We start from the raw sequence: 18,556 nt of genomic DNA, 5'->3' as shown, positions 1-18,556 counted from the left end.
ATTTTTTTTTTGTGGGGACTTGGGAAGATATTTGCTCAATGTAATCATGACGTTCGTTCAATTCTGGCAGATCCATCGACTTCTACTGCGGGAATTGTAAGTAATTGATTATGGTTTCGCAACAATCCTATAATTAGAGACATAATTCTACATGAAATGGCAAATTAATAACAATTATATATATATATAGACAAAAAATAATTTATAAGTAGATGAGTGAATGCTTAAAAAAAAGTTAAACAACTAGAAATTATTGATCCTCACGTGAGAATTTTATTATATAACATGAAAAAAATTCATTGATATTATGTTATTATGAGAAGTTTTTAGCTAACAGGATACATGTAGTCAACATGGAATTGCAATTTCTTGAATTTCACCGTAACTAAGTATGCAAAGAGAGTTCTTCCATGTTGGCGTACTGGTATATTCATTTTATGGTGGTTTTATTTTTAATAAAATAAATATTATTTTATTAGTAAATATTATAAATAGAAAAAAATATAATATTTTTTTAAATAAGAATTAGAGATTGGAATAGTAAAACTGAGATCTCTCAAATATATTCAGATCCAGTGCTATTCAAAAAAATATTTAAATGGAGTTCAAAATAAAAATAAAATAAGTATAAAAAACCCATTTTGCTCCAAAAGGCCCACCACAACCACTGGTCGGAATACATTTAGACCAATAAGGCCTGGATCCTGAATACATGCAAGTGTAATTACAATACAATAAGTAATTACACGCTTGCATTTTAATTTCACTGAAAACTTAAGAGAGAAAATTATATGGACTATGTCAGGACAAAAATAAATGACTACTGAATCTCGTTAAAATTTAATAATAAACTATATACAATTGTTCCGAAATCAATTATCATATCTAAATAACATTCAAATTTATTTATTTTTATATTAATTAATAATAAATATAAAAATATTTTTAATAGTTTAAATATTATGATCATAAAAAAAGATTTGAACTTTGAAAAGTATAATATCATAAGATATTATTATTATAAAAAATATTTTATACTTAGTTATTTGCATAACTTTCTTATAAATAGCAGACATATAATGCATATATTGATTTACATGTTAGAAAAGGGGAAAAAAAGTTAAGACACCATGCTGACTTGCTCAACACATTTTTTTTTATGAGAAGGTATGAAATTTTTTATTAAATAAAATTAAAATTCAGTTGCAAACAACTAAGAAAATAATCAAATAAGTTTTTATGCGCAAAATAAATATAACAAAATAGAGACTCAAAGGTCCAAAGTGAAATCCTAATGCAAAGAAGAGTTTTTTTTTCCTAGCTGTCACCGCCGCCGTCGCCCTTCAACACATCTACCAAAATCTATCCTTGCCTCGTCATAAAAAAACTTCACACTCAAAAGTTCCGAACAAGAGAAAGAGAAGCAGCAATAAGATAAAGAAACTATTAGCAACCAAATAAAAGAAAAATTCAAAACCCTTACTCACAAAGCAACAGAAGTCAATCTCTATGAGAAGTATACCTCCAAACAACACCCTGATATCAAAAAGATTTTTAAAGAAACCCAACACAGGAAAATCAACCAGAAATCAAAGGTTTAAGAAGGTCAAGCTTGGATTTTTTAGCACATGCAATAAGAGAAATAAAAGCCATGGGAAGCAAAGATAGAAAAAGTTGATGAAACCGCAGCCTTGAGGAGTGGTGGCCAGATCTCCAAGTACCGATGGTGTTGAGGGTCACCATAAATGGCTGAAACACTTGGTACCAACCTCCAGGAAATCAACTACCGCCTAAATTCAAACCCCTTATCAATCTATCACCCAACTAATAAAAAAAAAACAATAGGGATCTAAAAATATAGCCACAAAGTCCAACCCGCACTAAAAAAAATAATAAGCACAGGAAACAAAAAACAAGTATCAACAAACTTCCATCGGAAGGAAGAGAACCCACGATCCGGGCAAAAAAGGAAAGCCTCCCCTGCTCAACACATCACTGTACACGAACAGGAAAACATCATAGCCGTTTACTTGAAGATGATCAAACTATACGCGTCTCATTGTGAATGCCACCATGCAACTCCACTTCAGTTTTTACATAGTGCAAACACCGGAACTCTTTTTCGCTTCCAACTTTCAGGCCACATGGCACCATGATCAGATTGATGGTGCATACTCATTGGAAATAATCAAATTTAGGCACCACCACCATACTAACCCTACAAATAAATATGGTTTTCATAATGTTGATTTCGCCTATCACAGCTGTTACCACGTATCATAAATCACAACGAGAACTGAACACATGGCGGTATGTTGATTTACGAACACCACAAAAATTGGAAAACATGAATTTTAGAAATAGAAACTGTGTCGCACTTACAACTTTGGTTAATTAATTACATATGGATTAAATAAGCATTATCGGTTAGTGGACAATCTCAGAACACTAACTACAACAATAATTCCATCAAACATGTGTATGTGGATGGAAATAATAAAACTACAACGAAGTACCCCAAACTAGCAATTCATTTATTCTGCTTCGAAGCAACGGTCCTCTGGACAGTTGAGACACCATCCACAAATTTTGTTCGGAAAAGAACGTTTGCGTTGTTGAACATGCCTTCTTTTAATGACACTACAATAAACTACAAGACAAAATCCAAGGAAAAAAATTATTCAAGAAAAAAATGTCCAAGGATACTATGGTAAAAGTAGAAAAATCAAGAAATAATGTGTTATTCCACGCCATCACATAAATTTTGATTCGCTTCAACTCTACAATTTGTTTTTAAACTATTTCCTTTGACATTAAATGCATAAATGGAAAAACTAATAAATTTGGACCTGGGAATGTGGGAAATGAGCTTTGATCATTCTCCCTATGTTCTGCGTGTGGCTTAAATCAAGAGCTGCATCTACCTGTCAGTCTCAAGAAATAAATCATTTGCGAGTCCATCCCGTGATAGAGTGTGTAAATGGCAAAGTATGAGACCAAACAAATATGAAATCAAAGATCATAGTGTTCCATGAAGCAGCTACGGTATAAAAAGAAGCATTTGAGACTTGAATGTACTCATATTTCAATTGCCTTTAAAATCCCCTCCACAATGTTTGGATAAAAAATTTCAGGTTAAATCTATAATTTGACTCTTACAAAAAGTTATTTTACCTCTAAATTTTATAGTAAAATGACTATTAATAAAAAGATGATAGGGTAAGTATGCCTTTGTCCTAAATTTTATGATAATCCAAAATGTCTGAAAGGGTAAAAGTTTTCGGAAGGGGATCTTATACGAGCTAACAATAAAGGAAACGCTCAAGCAAAGCATACCTCATCGAGGATATAAAGTGGAGCTGGCTTGAAGAGAAGAAGTGCCAAGATTAGAGAAAGGGCAAGCAGAGAACGTTGACCTCCACTCAATTCTGACAACGACTGTTTCCAAACACCTCCAAATGCAACACGAACCTCCAGACCATCCAGGAAACTGCAACCTTCAGGCGGTTCTAGCTTTGCCATGGTCCCAGGCAAGAGTGTAGAAAAAATGGATCCAAAGTCACTGAAGAAATAAAATATGGAAGAGCAACTATGGTCAAGTTTTCTGAGATCAAGAATTACAGTATGCATCACCAGCATGAATAACATGAATGATTTTTCAAACAAAAAGAAAAAATGAAGCCAAAAATCTAGCAGATATGAAGGAAGAACAAACTCACTTGTTGACTTTAGTCCAAGTAACTTTGAGAGTTGCCTTCTTTTTCTCATCAAGCTCTTCTATGACCTTCTTGATTTTAGACTTGTCATTCTAGTTAAACAAAAAATTAGCATCGGCAAAGTGTAGAGAAGCTACGTTAACAACTACATTCATGCACATTCGGGATAAACTACCTCAATGATGTTTTTCTTGGACATTAATTCATTGTACTCATCTTCTGCTTTCTCAAACATAGCCATAACCTTCTTGTTCACCCTTTTCTCAAGGCTTCATAAAAGTAAAAAAGAAAAAGAAAGTCAACCCTTTGGTCTCAAGTCCGCAAAGATAAAAGTTAACGAAACGAAACATAGACAAGAATCTCAGACTAAGAACCATAAATGCTTAAAAAGGTTTACACAGTCGTAATGCTAACGGCAATTAAAATATTAAGGCTTTCTGGTACACACCCTGATTGTTCAGCTTGCAATTTCTCAAGTTCTTCCCTTGCCTTATAGGGATCACGGGACATGAAATCATAATCTGTCCCACTTCTTCCAAATAGTGGTTTCTCAGCAGCAATCCAGGCGTGCTTCTCAATTAATTTGTCCACCTTCATAGAGCAATCTTTCTGTTCCATTTCCAATCTTTTCACCTATTTCCACAATTGAAAAATGTGAAGTTTAGCATCTGGCATCTCGAGTTGGGCAATAAGTGTGCAAGAGTATTACCAACTTACCTCATTTTCTAGTTTCTTCCTCTCAAGCTTTATCTCGCCGACATTATGTTCAAGTTGTTTCTGCTCCTTCAAAATGCTACTAATCTGAGAATCACATTCCTTCATCTTTTGACGGATCAAATTGAGCTCAGATTGAACTTGATCATGATCTTTACGAATGGAAACAACCTGCGAGAGGGACATATAGAGTCATAACTTCAAACCAATGAACTTACCAAAGATTATATTCAAGTTTACCTTGGCTTTTTGTTCGTCCACTTCCAAATTGAGATGGGTAATTTGCATTCTCATTGAATTTAATTGACTCTCCAAAGATATCTGTTCTTTAAAGACAGCTTCTTGTTCCATAATAAGTCTCTCTCTTTCATTCTCATGACCCTAATTGCAACCAAAAACATGTCCAGGATATTAAAATGCCATTGAAGATAGGAAATCAATCAAAACAACAAATAGGACTAAAGTTCTGGAAAAAAGATCAGTTCCCTCCATTTAAAAATAAGGGGATGTGCAGTATCCACCTTTTAAAAATTATTTGCTAATGGACTATTGCTGACACAAAGATGTGGTGCACTTGCAGAAAATCTTGCAGGGTTTGTTTATAAAGGCATTTCATATCCCAAAAATTGGAAGCATCCGCCATGTAATGAAAAATAGGACGAAACAACAATATGGGTGGCGGCAATAAATCACCCTATTTGTCTTTAAACTTGCAATTTTTGACAGAGTGAGACTAAGGGATTACAAGACAAGCTGAGGAGACAAACTTAAATTTCAAATATGTCATGCCAACAACCTGAAAATTTTTTTTATGCTTTCCATGTTCTTAGGATTTTGCAAGAATGAATTATTGGCCAATATTAGAAATAGAAAAGTGGTTTCAATTCAGAATCTAAAAGTTGCATAGAATCTAGTAAGCCTCAGCAATATCAAAACCTACCTTGAGCTCCTTTGAAGCTAACTGCACTTCGGATTTTATAGCCTTAATTTTTTTTTGCAAGTCTTTCAGCCTGCCTTCTCGATTATTATCATGCTCTTTGATTGATTTCTCAAGCATCAAAACCATACTAACACAATCATTGTACGCAACTTGCTTTTCTTTGACCATGGAATTTGCTTCTTCAAGCTCCTGCTCAATCTTCTTTACTAACTCACCAAGCTTAAAGGAAGAAAAAGGATAACAATAATGATAAGAAATATAGCATAAGGGTCCTATTGTATGATAAAATAAAAAACAAAAAAAGGTCATGATGACGAGTTAAAATAAAAAGGTTGAACCTGTTAAGTGAGAAAGGAAAAGCACAAAAACCTTATGATGCTCATTTTGCTCAGCTCTGCCCTGAAATAATGTCAGGTCATACTGTTTAAGCTCTAGCTGTTTTTTAAGATCTATGAACTTTTTATGAAGAGGCAAGATGTCCATAATCTGCAATTTCAAAACAACAGCAATTGCATTGAAACGGTTACTACCTAAAACTCAAGAAATAGAAACCATTATTTAAATAAGAAAAGTGCTCTAAGTTGGAATTGTAAGAATATGTGCTTGAAAAACTAAAAAAGAATAGCATGCAATTAAAGGAAAACATAGGAGAAAGGCACAAATAAGTGAACAAGGAGACAAAAACATGTGATTATTTTTCTTTATTAGACTAGAAAGCCAGAGAAATAGATTAAGGTAACACATAAGAACGAAGGAAAAATATAATAAGCAGTTTCAATTTTACCGCATAAAATTTGAGGCACCAAAGTAGTGGAAAACTTTCATATCAAGATGAAAATTCAAACAAACAATAATTGGACAAATAAAAAGCAACAAATTTCAATAGACAAGAAGATGTAAAACATGGATTGAAATGCATTGTCCACATATTCAACACAGAAATTCTTGATTATCACAAGGCTTTCTCCTCATTCATCTCGCTCCTTGTGCAAATACCATAAAGTTCAATGTCTACCTTTGCTTCAATTTCAGATAATTTTCTTTCATGTAGTAAAAGGTCTGATTCAGCCTCTGCCAATTCATGAAGTTGCCTTAACAAATTACCACCACCCCTGCGGGGGAAAACTGTTTTAGAGTGTGATAAAAAGACATGCATAAAAAACTTTAAAAACATCAATCAATGCAAAACAAGGAAAATTTCCATTGCATTTACGCATCTTACTTGCGGCTTCCACCGGTTAAAAGACCACTGGGTTGAAATATATCACCTTCAAGAGTGACACTGGGTGTGGAAATCTCTCGATTAAAAGCAATCTATGAAACATCCAATATAGCATAGTTCAAATCATAAATTGATGGAGAAAAAAAATTACTCTATAAATAAGCAAATGCATCCTTTCAACTAACAAGATAATGATATGATGTACTCATTAAAAATTTGACTATAACAAAATAATTCACCAATTAAACAATCCAAGAACGTTAGTTTGGTTACTGTTAATATCAATGTTAATAACTGAAAATGTCAAAGGTTCAACAAATGCAGTAATAAATGTTTTACAAAAGATTGACATACCTCCTTTGCTGCGTCAATGGTTTTGCAAACAAAGGTCGAACCAAAAACATATTCCATAGCATTCTGCAGCACGGATCTACTTTAGAGAAAAAAGAATACCAAAGGAACATAAAACTTAAAAATATTTAGATTTTGAAAAAAAAAAAAAAAGAATAAACATGTGTAAAAGAAACGCAATGAATCGATCATTCCTAGGATAAAATTATGTAGATCTTATTAAATTTCATCCATAATACTCGGCCATTATCTGTAAAGAACTCAACCATAATTATTAGAAAAAGCAAGTGAAATAGATATTGGACCAAGCCTCCATAGACTTTCTGTAATTTCCATGAAAATAAAACAGGACTTGGGAGAGCATACTCTTAAATCCTCATCATAACCAACTAAAGAAAGTGCCAGTCCTGCATTTCCCTTGCCAACCTGTGATCACAAACAAAAGAATCAATGGACAAAGAGGAACCTGAAATTAAATCTGTCAAATAGGATAAAAAAAAAATAACTAACCAATCTACCAGCAGCCTGCTGAACTTTTTGTGGTACAGTGCGAGATTGAATTTTGTTCAAAGGAATAATTGTTACTCTTCTCCGAAGATCACCATTTTGAAGTAGTTGCTTTCCTGTATTTTCAGTGTCTACAACAACATTAAATAACTTGCCACCAGCAGTAACCTGCATATTATCTCATTGTAAGAGTCTCCACCCCTCATACAAATTCACTGCTGTAAAACAAAGGGTATGATGTATGCACTGCTGACCTCTAAGGCAGTCATTGTAGAGCTATCCTTTACTTTGATAAGCCTTGCTACCACACCTTTCACTTTTGATCTATCAAAGTTTTTCACAGGATCACGGTATGTGAATTGAACATTTGACAGCTGTGCTAAAAGATCCCGTATTTTGTCTTTCAACTTCTGCATCAACTCCATTTCAGATGCCCGATCCTGAACAAGAGGTTTGGTTACAAAATCAATAACAAAAAAGACATTCATAGATGATCCAGGTTATGACTCCAGAGGACAGAGAAAACCTTTTGCATAGCTTCCATCTGGCCCTCCATGTAGGGAAGAGATTCTAATGCCAATTTAACATTTTCCACATCTTTTTTTCTGGCATTAAGTTCATTCTCTATGGCAACTTCTTCCTCACGTTTTGACATTAACTGATGCTTTTTCTCTTTCAGCTCCTTTTCGCAATGGCTGATTTTTGTTTTCAACTGTTTCAATTCTGTTTCTGCATTCCCAACTGCCACCTTTGCTTCAGTTAGCTGATCTTCAAGGCATTTCTCCTCATTTCCACTGCTCTTCCCAGCTAGAACGCCCTATCCATAGCAATTAAAAAGTCCTCAAATAACAATTAGTTTTGCAATCAAAGCTGCCCAGTGCTTATGGGGTAAAATTTATAAGACTGACAACTATAAGTACTTCTTACTTGGTAATCCTTCTCATGTTCTTCCAAACTCTTTGAGAGTTCCTCAACTTTCTTTTTGAGATCAGCTGCTCCTTCTTCAGAATTTCTCACAGCACTGGCTCTCTCTTCCACAGATTGCTTTAAGTCTTCAATACTGCAGACAAGCTGGTGACATGAAAACAAATCTGAATATGACATCGCAAATGCCAAGGAATCTAGAAAAAGAGGAGGGTGGCAGAAGAGAAAAAGTCTATTTAAAATGCTAGTGCAGGCACATAAAGTTGTAAAGTACATAAAAAGAAAAAAGTGAGTTAACAACAATGGCCAGTCACCTTCTCAGAATTCTCATTTTCACTCGTTAAAGTGTCCTCCTTATTGTTCAGCACAGATACTTCACGCACAAGATCTTGAGAGAGAGCATGTACTTTCTCTGACAAAATCTTTACTTCCCCTCCCATATTAGCTTCTTTTTCAGCAGTCAATTGAGATATTTTTGTCTCCATTTCCTGTATTTCCAACTGTGTCTTTTCTTTGTCATTATCAATCTCAACAATCTTGGCTTTTATTTGTTCCACCTCACCAACTGCAGAGTCCCTAATCTTCTCTGCTTGAACATATTCATAAGCAATGCAAAATCTTTTGAGTCGGTCTAATTCAGCATTTCCATTGGCCCACTGCATATATTGCATCCTTTCCTTCCTCAACTTCTCCAAAGCAGGAAGTATTTCCTGATCAAGAAGCTTATTTATCTCATCAACCTTAGTCTGCTTCTTCTCAAGTGTTTTCAATGCTGCATCTTTCTTTGTCTCATACATTCTAGTCCCAGCAGCTTCTTCCAGCATGGATAAAATCTCAGGGGGCTTCATATTTAAGACCTTTGTGATGCGTCCTTGCATAATGAGAAAATGTGGATTGTTAACATTCAGCTGCACTGAATGGAAAAGGTTTTGAACTTGACTAGGCTGCGCAAGCTTTCCGTTAATCAGATACTTGTTCCTTCCACCAACCACAATCTGCGGGATAAGTAATAAATCCTCATTTGAAAATCCATAACAAACACTCAGTTCCAATTGAAGTCATCCGAGCAAATAACCCAAGTTGAATTACACATGAAAGTATTATGCAAATTTTAGCACGTAGTTTGACAAGTAAATGAAAATCAAAGGCACAGTGCCAGTGGCACGACCATGTCCACAGTACATCAATATGCTTATCAACCTTCACTTGTACTGTGGAGTAATCAGAAAATATCATTTTAATAGAACAAGGAACAAAAAAATGAGAATTATTCAAGAAGTGAATTTCATTTCTACAAGACTTTGTACACTCAATTGAAAAAATTCAGTCAAATCTAGAAACGATAAAACAAATAATTTGAGGTCAATTGCTCAAAAGATGAGTGCAACACATAAAATAACCTTGGACTCCCAAATAAGCAATTGACCAAGCATTTAACTAACCTGTCTTGTTACAGTGATCTCAGAATGATCCACATATCCTAGGGGACTCCTGCTCCTGTCAGAGTTATCAAACACAATAGACACAGTAGCCTTAGTAATGCCAGCTTGCCCTTGCTTGTAAACCAGCTCCTGAAGGTTTGCTGCACGAACCTGCTGCAAATTTGTTATGCCCAACACAAAGCAGATCGAATCGAGGATATTCGACTTGCCGGACCCATTCAATCCCGTGATAGCATTAAAGAAAGGATCGAAACCCTGGACTACTGTCCTCGTCGCATATGATTTGAACCCTTCCAAGCATATCTCCTTGATATACATTCTTCCTCTAGATTCAAAGACCTCGAAGGATAACCGCAAAATCAACAGCCCAAGGAAGACTACCCAATCTAGCTTACAACATAAGAGGGTTTATGAGACAATAAACCCAAGGGTCAGTGAGTTGAGTGGGGAGGATTCGGAGAAGGGAAAGAGAGGAGTTCCTTTCTGGGAATTTCTGGTGGTGGAGGGGCTCAAATAATTTTGAATTTCATGGAGCCAGCCATTCCCTCTAAAATTAAGAAGCGGGAAGACGGTTGGCTTGCTTTTATTTTCAGGATGGACCAGGCTTTGCCTGTTCATTGGGTTAAGCTATTCGATCCACTATTTCAACAATAGGCCGTCAGGCCCATCACAACCCAAAATGAGGTGAAAGCCTGTGATCGGGAGGAATACCACTAGCGTTTAAGCCTTTTTTCAGCCCGTCGTCGTCTCTTTTCTCGTCAAAATTGGGATTGTTTGTATATTAGCATTGTGGGAAATGGACCAAAAAGAATTAAATCATTTGTTTTTTTCGTTCCACTTCTTATAAAATATATTTGATTAGTTATATAATTAAATTTGAGATGGATTTGAATTTTAAAAAAAATATAGAGTTACAAGTTTCGATTGGATTTAAATTTTATAGATAAAATATTTCCTACTTAATCGGTTTATATAAATAATTAATTTAATATAAAATATATTTTTTATAATAATATTTATATATTTTTATTTAAAAATTAAAATTTAAATATTTTTTTAAAATATTAAATATTTTAAATATTTATATAATTAAAATATATAAAACTAAATATATCAATTTTATTTGAATAAGAATAATATGAATTGAAATGAATTTAAATAGTTTACATTAATTTTTAATTAAATTTAAAATAAATTAAAATATTATTAATATAAATCGAATTTAAAATTTAAATAGTTTAATTTTGGATAATTAGCCGTTTACATTCCTGTATTTATTAACGCGTGATTATATTAGCGTTGCAGTTTGTGTTATGTTTTGATTGTTCAACCTGTTTTCCCTTTCACCGTGTAGAATTAGGGATATACATGGAAGTTTTGAAAGCATGGGCATAGCCCTCATAAGTTTGTTGGGGAGCCTTCATGGGATTGTTTCTCTCTTACTCGTGGGTTTTTGTGGGATTCCTTGATAAGGGGATCTGCAACTTGGCGCGAAGAGATGCTGAGTGATTCAAACCCAGTTGCCATCTCAACCACAGAGTAAATCTGAATTCAAGTTTTTGAAGAATGCCTGCGATAACATGTTGAGCTCTCCTCAGCTGTGGGGTATGGTGATTGTAACTGCTGGCTGGGATGAAAGAATTAGAACATGCCTCAATTCTGGGTTACCTCTAGGCATTTGATACCTTCTCGATCAGGAGTGTTTTCGAAGGTAAGGTAGTTTAGTTAAAAGCAAGTGATTTTAGGTGGAATGGAAATACAAAATTGCAGCATATCTATCTATAACCCTGGTGGGTACGGAGGGTTTAATTACTTGTTACTATGCAAAGAACAAGGGAAAAAAGAAAACATCAAGTCACAATTTGAAAAGGCAAGCAATAGCATTGTGGTTAACCTATCACACAAATGTTGACTACTAGAATTTGCAAATGTCACAAGAGATAAATGAAAAAGAATTACATACGAGAAACCTACAGAATAACACTCTACGAAATTGCAATTACAGTCCAGTATTATCTGAAATTCCCCTAATAGAATCAGGAACTTGAATAGGGAAGACTACATTATCATAAAGAAGCCCGGCAACTGCGCCTCCAATCAAGGGTCCAACCCAGTAGACTGCTTGATTTTTGAACCTTCCAGCAATGACTGCAGATCCAAATGCACATGCAGGATTCATTGAGCCACCTGAGAAGGGTCCTGCAGCCAAAACGTTGGCTCCTGCCATGAGCCCAATTGCCAATGGTCCAGTGGCTCCCAGCAAACTGCGTCTAGGGTCTCCGGCTGCATAAATTGTGTACACTAAACCAAATGTTAGCACACCTTCAATTATCGTCGCTCCAAATCCTGTCATTTCTTCTGCAATCATGTAGGTAGGAAGACTCTGCAAAATTCAAATACAAAAATGAAAAGCGGATTGCAAGTAAATTAGTCCATCAATACGAGAAAAAGAAAAATAAAGGTCGCTAAAGAAACTTGGAAATATTTCATTACCTGTCCAACAGTGGCTACTCTCAAGAGTAGGCAAGCCATGACGGAGGCTAACATCTGAGAAATCCAGTAGAATAGAGCAGTGGGTAGACTAATGTGGCCTCCGACGGCAAGACTAAATGTGACTGCCGGATTCACGTGTCCACCGGAGATGTTGGCAGCGACGTACACAACCGATGAAAGTGCAAAAGCATTGGCAATGGCAACTGCTACTAGACTGGAAGGATCTGCTCCTGGCATCAGTTTTCCTGTACCGTGGCAAGATTAAACATATACTATTTAGAAATTTAGTATTCTGATAACGAGAAGAGAAATGCATGATTAGAAAACAGTAGCATATCAGATCCTCGAAACAAGAAACCTACTAAAGTATGGCCACTCTACATTTTAGTTTGGCATTCTGAAAAGTTGTAGATCAACAACGAGAATGGTCAAAACCCATGTTATGTTACAAGAAACATGAAAATCAACAATCCCATTTGCATAAACTAGAAAAAATTATCACTGAAGACATACGAGAAGCCATGGCAGATCCTATGACTGCAAACACATAAAAGAAAGTGGAGATGAACTCTGCAAGATATGATCTCAAAGCGTCGGGGGTAACCGAGTGCTTGAAACGAGCATTTAGTGATGCGGGGGCCATATTTTCCAAGCAAAACAGAAAAAAGGATAAAATGGACTATATGGCCAAAGAGTACTTATAAACTAATGGAGATTAGAACAAAATCTCTCGACATAAATATATAATGTGCGAAGAGAAGCAACCGCTCGTGGAAAGGCTATAAAGCAATTTAAAAAATAAACCGTTAAAAGCCACGTGGTATCATTGCCTTGGAAGTTTTGGATATTGGTAGTTTTTATCTCATTTCGCAAGAAGAGTAACCTTCACTGTCTTTATTGCTAGAATTGGTCCTCGGAATATTTTCAAGAAACAATTAGTTTATTTGTTTTGAATTGTCAGTCGACTAGTCAAGCATCTTTACAAATCTTTTGTTTAATATAAGATTGCAATTTACAATAGTGTCCTCCCATCTTGTCCTAAAAGCATCGCTTTGTATCTCTCTTCTTCAGCCAAAATGGGGAACATTTCTTTTCCAATTTCCTTTTATTGTCAAACAGGCAAAAGAAGAAAAAAAATCTCGATTTCTTTTCTTATGAAATGGTTTTATTAATTCCGTATTAAGACATGCAGGTTTCGATTTCAAGTATGAGTACCTTTGCACGAAGTAAATTACCGGTCAAATACAATACTTTGATGTGGGCAAATGAGTAGGACGGATTCTTCGTGAACCAGGAATCAAATATGAAGCTAAACAGATTAATTACTACATCCTCAAAACCTTGTAATACAAGTACAATTGCAAGGGCTCTAATCTATTATATAGCATGATTTTCCTTGCCAACGCATGATAGTTGCCAGATCAGGTGAAAATCAAGTAGAAATTACATTAGTATAAGCCTTAAGCTAAGCATTAATGTCAAGCTTCCATAGAAGAGGAAATGAAGGAGGAGGAGGAGGGGGAGGGGGAGGGCGAGGAGGAAGCGGAAGCGAACTCCTGACTGGTCGGACCTCTGTCTTGAAGAGAAGAAAAGAGAGCTTGTCCACAGAGAAATACACAAATCCGCCACTCGAGTGAGTAACGAATGATCCAAAACTCTGGCCCACAACGCAGTGCCATGCCGGCCCATACACTTCATCGAACTCCTGATACATGGGACAAACAACATAGAGTTTCGACATAGAAAAAAAAAAAGAAAAAAAGAAAAAAGATCAATATATTGAGGTTAAGTAGATCTTGGCAAATGATTTTTCTGTTCAATCAGTAAAAGTTTCATTAATTCGACCATGATTGAAAATAAATTACAACTAAACTGAAAATTCACTGTTGTCATAGTTCAAACAAAAGCCATTGAAAATGTCCCAAAACACCAGTTTCGAGTTTCACTATGTTGAATCTCGCAGGTAAGAAAATTTAGATTTAGGACAGAAAGCAAATGACGCATCTAAAGATAAACTTACCGAGTTTCAAGCAGCAAAATTTCATACTGAAAGCACCAAGATAATTTATTTTTTCCAAAGAACTACCATCAATTGTGAGCCCCATTTTAGCAATCGGAAGAGACCTTAGCAAACCATTATTAAGCCTTACAAGGCAACATAGACTTCTGTAACCCTTCGAAGGTGAAGGCTTGTTTAAAGCAAAAAACAATACTTGAAAGTGCATTGCTTACCTTCTTGAGGCACATGGCAATACGAGTAGGATTGGGCTTCTTCTCGAGATTTGCGTCAAGGATTGCTCTGGTGCACCGAAACGACCGCTCTTGCATTGCCCCGGGCATATCGGCCGATCTCAGCCGTATGTTCAAATCAACGGCTATTGCAGCTAGCTTCGCCTGATTAGGTGTTGGTCTCACCATGGGCGGCATTGGTAACATGCGTCCGGTTGGACACTGCATCTGCACCATTTCTTTGCTCCTTGCGAGTCTCCCCCTCCTCCCTCGTCCATGCTCCGACTGTGGTCTCTCCATGAACCGAAACGAGTCCAAGTCTTCAAGAAACAGAGAAAAGGATGGGTGCTTTTAGAGGCAAGAAATTAGGAGACGTATTTGGTGGGTAGCAGATATGTTTGAAGTTTGACTGGGGCAAGCTTTGTATGCGTTTGCTGATTCTGATTGTGAAAAGGACAATTAAGAAACTTCTTTTTAAAGGGTTTTCGTCAAAAAATACGAGAATGAGATGCAGAGGTAAAAGATACGAGCAGGCATGGGCTCAGGCCTGAGAGCCTCAGACTTACCACTACTTCTACTAGCTTAGCCATTATAAATAATGAAACGTGGACGGGAATCGGAGCGCTACGAGGCATTCCTCTGACCCAGCTTTTTAGCTCGGGAACTGAGACTACCATAATTTGATTGATCAATCATTCATGGGCCTGCTTCAACATTATTAGCCGCTGCTTGCTCACTATACCCATTACCCCCCACCCCCCAATCAGTATCTCCTTCTCCTCTCCGTCTTTCCTTTCTGATCTGCAAATTGATAAATCTACAGACTTGATATAAAGCAACCTGCACGAATCTGAGTTCTTGTAAAGCCAAAAAGAGATGCAAGCTCTCCCAGTAGTACAAGAAGCGATCATCTGCTTTAAATTTAACAAAATAGAATAGAACAACCTGAGATCAATGTTACATACAAATGGATACAAAAGAAACTAGATAGCTGCTATGGTATTTGGATAAAATATAACATCAAGGTAGTAAAGCTTTAAAAATGATAACACATCAGTAATTGTCAAATGTGAATTTCTTCTATACAAAATGTATCATCGACAGCAAAATAGTCATCATTCTTCATTCATGTATAAAGATATTGTCCTAGAGCTAAAACAAAATTATTTTCCAAGAGAAATTTGCCAAGTCGACTTCTGTGCTTAACACTGGATTCACAAAGCCTGCATCTCTAAGCTGGTGCCTTTGTCAGAAGAGGGTTCAGAATCCCGGTTCTCGCTAGCAGAGCTCATCTCTTGAACAGGGGGAGGATTGACAATGGCCATTGGCATCACAAAGTTATCTGACAGGCGCCCCTTCATCTCCCTGTGCTCCTGGCACAAAGCACACCAATGCATGCAGCAGTGTACCATGCATGGATCACACGGTGAGTTCTGCAGTCCACAAGAGGACAAGTTAGTATATTGCAATTTGCAAGCCCCAACATCCTTAATTTTTCTAAATATACTAGATTTTTTGTATTGGGCCTCCTTCAGTGACCAAACACAACATTGTGTCCAATCAGTTATAGCCTAGTAGGAGTAGCAGTAGGATATGTTAATATATAGATCTGCATATATATATGTATAAGGGGAAAGAAAAAGGAAGATCTTCATTCACTAATTATCTAACAAATATATACAAACCATAATGTACTAGTCACATAATTTAACAATGTAAGCAAGTATGCCATGAGCGCCTGGTTATAAAATGCGATTAATACAAGATTTATCAAATGCAATCTGAGAAATGGCCAACAAGTATCACCAGATTTTCACCTCCCTATTGAAGGGCTTGCTCATACAGCCAAGATGACTGTGGAAGTAACATCCATAACAACAATTTAGATCACATCACGCAAACCCAACGCATTAGCAAATGCAAGAATTTTGCTTGGCTATGGCATAACTAATATGACATGTACTGTTACTACAGAAAAAAAACTTAACACTGTGTACTTTCTTCCTATCTCTGTCTCTCCTACATGATTGTGTGGTGTCAGCAGGCAAATAGATGGGTAGGCATGGAAATTCTCTGAAGAGCTTAGCTCAAGCACAAAAACTCTACCCTTCTTCCTACCTCAAAACTCCCATATTTAACCACTCCCAAACAACCAAGTGCTCCCATAAAAGATTGAAGGAAGCATAAAGCTGATTTTCTGTGCATCTATGGATTTACCAAATGAGGAAATAATATTCTTTTATATATGCAGTAGCATTTTGCCAATGTGAAATGTGCTATACAGAGAAAAATCATAGTTACCTTGAGGTGATATTTCCTCTGTAGTGATTGCCGAACAAGACCAGTATATATGCCACACATCCACCAAGCAAAAAGTAAACCCTCGCAAATTAGAAATGAAGTCCTTGGGTCAACACCATGGAAGATTGCTGTTGCTGCTGCCAGTGCCATTCCACCTTCAACACAAATGGCATGACAAATGCATGGTGTAGTCCAAGGGGTATCATCTCTCAGGCTTTCAACATTTCTTCCAAATAGAACACAAGGACAAAATAGTCCTGTCCAGCCTATGGAGTAGTGAGATCAGGAAATTGTAAAATTAGTAGCAGTCTGTATGGATGACAATCGTCAGCTTAGAAAATTGGACCTCAGCACACTTGTCAAAAGAACAAAGAAATAAGACAGACCCAACTTCACAGAAGATGACAAATAGATATCATCCATTCTGAGGAAGAATTAAAAATTCTACCACCTTTTCATGCCTCATCAAGAAATAATTTGGTTTCTACTAATGAATATTCAGAAAACTTCGACAAATTATAAAATAGGGAACGCCATGTAATTATGGCTAGCACAGCAAACCTACAAAAGTTTAGCATAAACCAATTCCTGAGTTGTTATAAAATACCATATTGCACAGTCTTTCTATGTACAAAACATAAAATAAAAAAATCCAATTACTTAAATCATTCTGGACTACTACAACGTACTTGACAAAGGAACAAAATCATATCCATGGAACAAAACCATAAATATGGTTCTGTCAGATTTTACATGTCTATTTCTCTATTTTGTAATTTCCTTCATTCATGGTGTCAATTGATTCTCTGTTTAATAATACAGATCTCTCTCGACATAGTTTAAATTTCGAATAGTGCATCATGTAATTTTATCATTTACAACATTTATAACGTGTAGATCTTTTTTCTTTTTTGTCTAAAATTTATAACGTGTAGATCAACTTACAACTTTCAGTATCTTCAGTACAGCCAAAAATTCCTGTCGTCCAAGGTTCATCTCCGGGAGGCTCAAAGTTTTCGGGCAAAGGCTGCCCACATTCATTGCACTTGCGAACAGCCAACTGCCAAAGAGATATTCATACATTTAAAAGGTTAATTTTACACGGTTTGGCCCCAAATCCCACATAGAATGCATAAATTGAATTTGATTCAACTCAAACTGCGCTTAGAAAATCAGGCATGGTATCTCGAGTGCAAATCAGAATCATTGAAGTCCTAACACTGAGAAAACATTCAAAATTAAATCTCAAAGTCTTGAAACAAAAAGGGTTTGAACAGAGAGAGAAAGAATGCAACCTGAGGAACTTCAATGGGCTGATTAAGCTCACCAGGCTTAATGTCCTCTACAGCCGTTTGCTCTTTTGTCAACTTCACATATCGGGAGTTCGCGCTTGCCTCTGCCATCTGATCTCACCAACCAAAGATCAAACCGCAGAACAATAAGCCTCCTTTCTTGGCAGATATGAATCTGTAAATCAGGCAAATCTGCAGAAGCTCTCTCCAGATTAAGGGAGACTGAGGCGAAATTTCTCGACCTTCAGATCCTCAAACATCGAAAGGCTTGTAAGGAAATTACTAGGTCAACTTCAACTCCCTGTAGTCTTGCGGTTTCTTCAAACACGCGAACCAGGTAAGTCGCAACTCGGTCGTTTAAGGCTTCAAAGCCCAGTGATTGGCTCATCTGCCATGGGCCTTGGCTCATTGGACAAAGTCTATGG

The 18,556-nt window shown here is 36.2% G+C and overlaps 4 protein-coding genes across 6 annotated transcripts; all 4 read right to left on the bottom strand.

The window, feature by feature from the left end:
- Positions 1–2,338: 2,338 nt before the first annotated feature.
- On the bottom strand, positions 2,339–10,353 carry LOC110631031 (structural maintenance of chromosomes protein 2-1). The gene is made up of 20 exons (XM_021778734.2): positions 9,817–10,353; positions 8,689–9,369; positions 8,378–8,521; positions 7,977–8,267; positions 7,705–7,890; positions 7,454–7,618; positions 7,310–7,369; positions 6,947–7,009; positions 6,593–6,684; positions 6,386–6,482; positions 5,740–5,856; positions 5,371–5,589; positions 4,671–4,811; positions 4,434–4,601; positions 4,165–4,349; positions 3,892–3,985; positions 3,720–3,808; positions 3,337–3,562; positions 2,850–2,924; positions 2,339–2,650 (listed from the first exon to the last, which is right to left on the bottom strand). Exons 1-20 carry the CDS (start codon positions 10,132–10,134, stop codon positions 2,531–2,533), a joined length of 3,531 nt encoding a protein of 1,176 aa, XP_021634426.1. The 5' UTR covers positions 10,135–10,353; the 3' UTR covers positions 2,339–2,530.
- Positions 10,354–11,691: 1,338 nt separating this feature from the next.
- On the bottom strand, positions 11,692–14,677 carry LOC110600098 (probable aquaporin TIP5-1). 3 transcript variants are annotated; one of them, XM_043950658.1, is made up of 3 exons: positions 14,542–14,677; positions 12,310–12,554; positions 11,692–12,199 (listed from the first exon to the last, which is right to left on the bottom strand). In XM_043950658.1, the coding sequence occupies exons 2-3, from the start codon at positions 12,544–12,546 to the stop codon at positions 11,816–11,818; spliced, it is 621 nt and encodes a 206-aa protein (XP_043806593.1). In that variant the 5' UTR covers positions 12,547–12,554; positions 14,542–14,677; the 3' UTR covers positions 11,692–11,815. The 3 variants fall into 3 exon arrangements, with proteins under 3 accessions (XP_043806593.1, XP_043806594.1, XP_021592518.1); XM_043950659.1 differs by lacking the exon at positions 14,542–14,677 and adding an exon at positions 13,525–13,745; XM_021736826.2 differs by lacking the exon at positions 14,542–14,677 and adding an exon at positions 12,823–13,501.
- On the bottom strand, positions 13,775–14,736 carry LOC110600101 (dynein light chain, cytoplasmic). The gene is made up of 2 exons (XM_021736828.2): positions 14,542–14,736; positions 13,775–14,014 (listed from the first exon to the last, which is right to left on the bottom strand). The coding sequence occupies exons 1-2, from the start codon at positions 14,734–14,736 to the stop codon at positions 13,775–13,777; spliced, it is 435 nt and encodes a 144-aa protein (XP_021592520.2).
- Positions 14,737–15,553: 817 nt separating this feature from the next.
- On the bottom strand, positions 15,554–18,463 carry LOC110600100 (cell number regulator 6). The gene is made up of 4 exons (XM_021736827.2): positions 18,135–18,463; positions 17,785–17,899; positions 16,840–17,105; positions 15,554–15,971 (listed from the first exon to the last, which is right to left on the bottom strand). Exons 1-4 carry the CDS (start codon positions 18,240–18,242, stop codon positions 15,753–15,755), a joined length of 708 nt encoding a protein of 235 aa, XP_021592519.1. The 5' UTR covers positions 18,243–18,463; the 3' UTR covers positions 15,554–15,752.
- Positions 18,464–18,556: the final 93 nt, after the last annotated feature.

Source organism: Manihot esculenta, chromosome 14, assembly GCF_001659605.2.
Source record: "Manihot esculenta cultivar AM560-2 chromosome 14, M.esculenta_v8, whole genome shotgun sequence".
NCBI classification, from domain to species: domain Eukaryota; kingdom Viridiplantae; phylum Streptophyta; class Magnoliopsida; order Malpighiales; family Euphorbiaceae; genus Manihot; species Manihot esculenta.
Note: the sequence above shows the minus strand (reverse complement) of the source record. Positions and strands in the feature narration are given on the sequence as shown.